Raw genomic sequence first — 4,116 nt, forward strand, 5'->3', positions numbered from 1 at the left:
GGTACTAACTGCTGTGCTCACTTAAATAGGCCATCCCCATCTGCTACCCTTATGAAGACCTGGGGAAGAGCCCACAGCATTATGGAAAAAAAGTGGCCAAGCCTTGCAGGTCTAAAGTGACTTCTGTAGTGTGCTGGGAGCTGTAAACCAGCTCTGGGAGAGAGAGTCCTGGCTGCCCAGGAGCCGTGTGTTCTAAGCAGAAGGGTGAAGAAGCAGAAAGGTTCCTCAAGGACACCCTGCCAGGGGTCAGCTGGCAGCCCTGTAGACCTGCCCTGCAGGAGCCGTACAGGACGCCCAAGCCCCTCATCTCAGGAGCTGTGTCCACAACATGGCAGGGTGTGGGGCCACCAAGCAGTGATCCTGAGCTGCTGGCAGAACCTCAAAAGCCTGGTTTGGAAGCAGGGTCCCATTCCATCTGTTTCTTCTGTTTCTGCTTCTGTCCAGGCTCCCTATCCATGCCCTGGGCCTGACCCATTTCTTGCTTTGTCTCTGGCTGTTGGTGGGTGCTCTGCTGCTGCAGGCTGCCTGGAGGAGGGCACTGCAAGTTCTGGCTGCTCAGCCAGGCTATGCAGGACCGACGATAGGATTGCTCCTTCTGAACCCAGAACTACTTTCTTTCCCCATCCCATAGCAGTGTTAATGCATTATCAGCACTCTGGACTTGCCTCCTATGGATGCTCCCACTGCTTCAAAGTCCTTCTGAACCCTACAGCTCCCTACAGCTGTCCACAGCACAGGAGCAAGAGCCCAGTGTTTCCCAACTATTATGGCTCACTATAGGACCAGCTGTTAACCCACATGAAAGCCCTCATCCATCTTAAGCCTTCATGAGCCTTTGGGGAGGAAACCTGTGAAACACAGGTAGCTGCTGACCTGTTTGCTCTGTCTGGTGACAGCCTCTTTCTGGCAGCTGCAGCCACGCTACCTTGTGGCATCAAGGCCTGCCATGCAGACAGAGGGCACAGAGTCACATTTTTGCTTTCCTCCAGTAAATCCCTTTGGGCAACTTGTGATTTTAGGATGCTGCTGCAAATGCAACAGCAATTCTCAGACAAAAGTGCCAAATGTTGAACTGCAAGGAGCTGAACAGCTCGTGACACCTTCACACACAACCAAACTGGAGCCCCCCACCACAGTCATTCCTGACACTGCACCAAAGCCACAACCATTGGGAGAAGAAATGAAAACATAACCTCTGCACTAAGAAGATGCATTTTTGTAACTTTCACCACAATGTGCTGCACCAGAACAAGTGATATTTTGCAACTGGCTTCAAATAGTAAGAACTAATCCTGTATACCTTCCGTGATCAGAATTAAAATGATTCCTCTCATCTCCTGACAGCCATTGCTGGGAATAATGCTCAGTATCCAAAGTTCAGCTGTATTCTTGCCATGCTGTTCATTGCAGTTATATGTCAGTAAATGAGATGAGACTGCACTGGTAAGAGGAATTGATGCTCTACCTCTATTGTAAAGGCTAAATTTGGACCCCAACAAATCACGCTGATCTCCAAGCACTGAATAAATAAATCACCCACCAAAGAACAGATTTTCTTAGAAATATGCTGTGGAAATAAGAGATCATTTATTTTGGCTCTGTGAAATAGCGTCATATTTAACTTAGTCATTTTTCCACGATGTAGGACTTACTTAAACTACTTGAAAAATGTTCTTAAAAAACTCCTTGATTTTCAAGCTGTAAATGAAACTGTGCTCCCAAGCATTGTAGCTGGATGACAGGAGCTCTAAGTTCAGAAAATATACAGTGAATCTGACTGAGACCAAAGTTATGAGGAGAAAAAAATAAAATAAAATCCAAATGCATCTTCATCTTTAATTTCAGATGAGATTACCATATAGTCCAGGGGAGAAAACGAGGTCAACTGGATACACTGTACCACAGTAGGCAAGGGGGTCTTCAGTAAGGTGATGTACTGCCAATACGAAGCAAGAGCATGTGGGAAGATCAGGACACAGAGCAGGACGTTACAGTGATGTCCCCGTAGCATTTTTCTTTGCAGCCTTAAGGTGAGAGGTCCTCTGCAGATCAATCATTGGCTCCTCTGTGATCTCTTTCCCCTCTTTCTGCCACTGAGCAAGGATCATGGCTCGGAGCAAAGGTGGGTATGGAAGGTACCGACAGGTCTCCTCTGGCACTGGGGTAAATTTCTTGAAGGCCTCCTCCTCATGCTTGGGCACCATACGCCAGTCATGATACATGACTTTGTCAATCTCTCTGTCTTCTTCTTCAGTTTTACCTGATAAAAGACGATGAACGTTAGTGGACAATGTTCTCAGCAACAGATTCTCTCCAGAAACTACAGCAAGTGTCAGCTCTCCTGTGCCACAGATACTGAAAGAAGTTACAGTAAAGGAAATTTTCAAAAGATCATACGGTATTCTCACTGCTATACTATGGGATCCCACTTCAGTCCTTGGAAATCTGACCAGGAACAGACTCAAAAGACACAGGCAAGCTGCTCCATACTGTGCAGAGGTCATGAGCTGTAATGTAAGGAGTCACCTGTATTAGTTTCCATGGCAAAGAACGAGAGCAATGCATCTCCACACTGTAAAGTTCAGTGACAGAAATACTCAACAACTTTAAAACCTTTGAATGAGAAGTGTTTCAAAAACTCTAATAGACCAGATTTATAAACTTAACGTCAAGCAGCTTGGAAAATGGAAAATTCACACATGCAACTCTAAGAGTTACTTTACAGTCCCATCCAGAAGCTGCCCTGCCACCACTGCTGCTCCACCGATGACTCTACCTGGCACATCCCTGCATGCTCAGCACACGCTTTGCATTCCAGGTCCGCGAGCAGCCCATCACCTCAGCCCTGAGCGCAGGGCCCAAACTCAGCGTTACGGCTTCCCCATAACGTCCCTGACAGAGGTGTTCCGGGAGCGCCGGACCGCAGCATTTGGTATCAATGGCCGGGAGCCGCTTTGCTCAGCCCCCGCCGCCCCCCGCCCCGCCGGGGAGGCCTTACCTCGGAACGTCAGCCGGCCCCAGGCCCTGCCGTGGTCCATGCCCTGCAATGAAGATCAGGGAAGCTCAGGGCCGGAACGGCGCGGCTCCCCGCAGCCCCGCAGCCCCTCGCCGTCGTTACCTCGGCCGTGTAGTCCGCGCGGACCTTGGTGATGACCCAATAGCAGGGCTCGTCGTGCGCCCACAGCCAGGACTTGCGGGTGACCACGCGGCCCACACCGAACAGCGGCAGGCGGCACAGCAACGAGAATAGCCGCTGCTCGCGCCGCACGTCCTCCCAGGCCAGCACCGGCAGCCGCTTCTGCGTCAGCGGCCGCCTCATGGTCTCGTAGTCCAGGGCGAAGCGCTGCGAGTCCCGCGGCCGCTCCTTCAGCGCCCGATACTCGCGCACCTTTTTGGCCATGGCGGCGATCGGGCGGTACAACTTCTTGCGGGCCATGGCGCCGGCCCCGGCCCACCGCCGCCACCCTCAACTTCCGGCGTCCCCCGGAAGCCGCCTAAGGCCCCGCCCCCGGAAGTAGGACTGCTCCGACTCCAGTCCACTGCCGCCACCCGCAGCTTCCGGCGCTCTCCGGAAGTCACCCCCGCTCCAGGCCCCGTCCCCGGAAGCAGGCCCCGCCCCTTTCTTAGGAAATCACCCGCCGCGATGTTCCACGGCGCCCTTTAGTCAGGCGTACAGACGCCAGCTTTTGTCAGCCAGCAGGCGAGAGCGATGTGTGTGGGACAGGGAGCAGAGGAGGATCCATTAAAACTCAGTTTTGTGCCGTTAATGCCTTTAAAACATTCAATGTTCTCATAACGTGCCGCATCTCTCCTGCAAGGAGCGCGGAGCTGGAGCGGGGCAGACATGTCCGCTTAAATCGACAAATGCCAGTTTGGAATTAGATACTCAGCCTCAATCAACCCTGCAAGGGAAGCGGCTTTAAGGCAAAAGACGGGCAGTCAGGTCCGATGACGGATTTTCTCTGAAGGGCGGTGAGGCGCCGGCACCGCCGCCCACAGAGCAGCGGACGACCCAACCCAGGCGGTACCCGAACGCGACGGGCGCCGCAGCGGCAGCCACACCCCGGGGGAGCGGCGCTGACAGCCCTCCCGCCCACGTGACCGCGCCTGGCCAAT

At 52.8% G+C, this 4,116-nt stretch overlaps 1 protein-coding gene across 1 annotated transcript; it reads right to left on the reverse strand.

Annotated features, from left to right (window-relative positions):
- Positions 1–1,565: 1,565 nt before the first annotated feature.
- MRPS34 (mitochondrial ribosomal protein S34) lies at positions 1,566–3,508 on the reverse strand. The gene is made up of 3 exons (XM_003210827.5): positions 3,119–3,508; positions 2,999–3,041; positions 1,566–2,260 (listed from the first exon to the last, which is right to left on the reverse strand). Exons 1-3 carry the CDS (start codon positions 3,434–3,436, stop codon positions 1,989–1,991), a joined length of 633 nt encoding a protein of 210 aa, XP_003210875.2. The 5' UTR covers positions 3,437–3,508; the 3' UTR covers positions 1,566–1,988.
- Positions 3,509–4,116: the final 608 nt, after the last annotated feature.

The sequence above is a fragment of the Meleagris gallopavo genome, chromosome 16, assembly GCF_905368555.1.
Source record: "Meleagris gallopavo chromosome 16, MGAL_WU_HG_1.1, whole genome shotgun sequence".
NCBI lineage: Eukaryota > Metazoa > Chordata > Aves > Galliformes > Phasianidae > Meleagris > Meleagris gallopavo.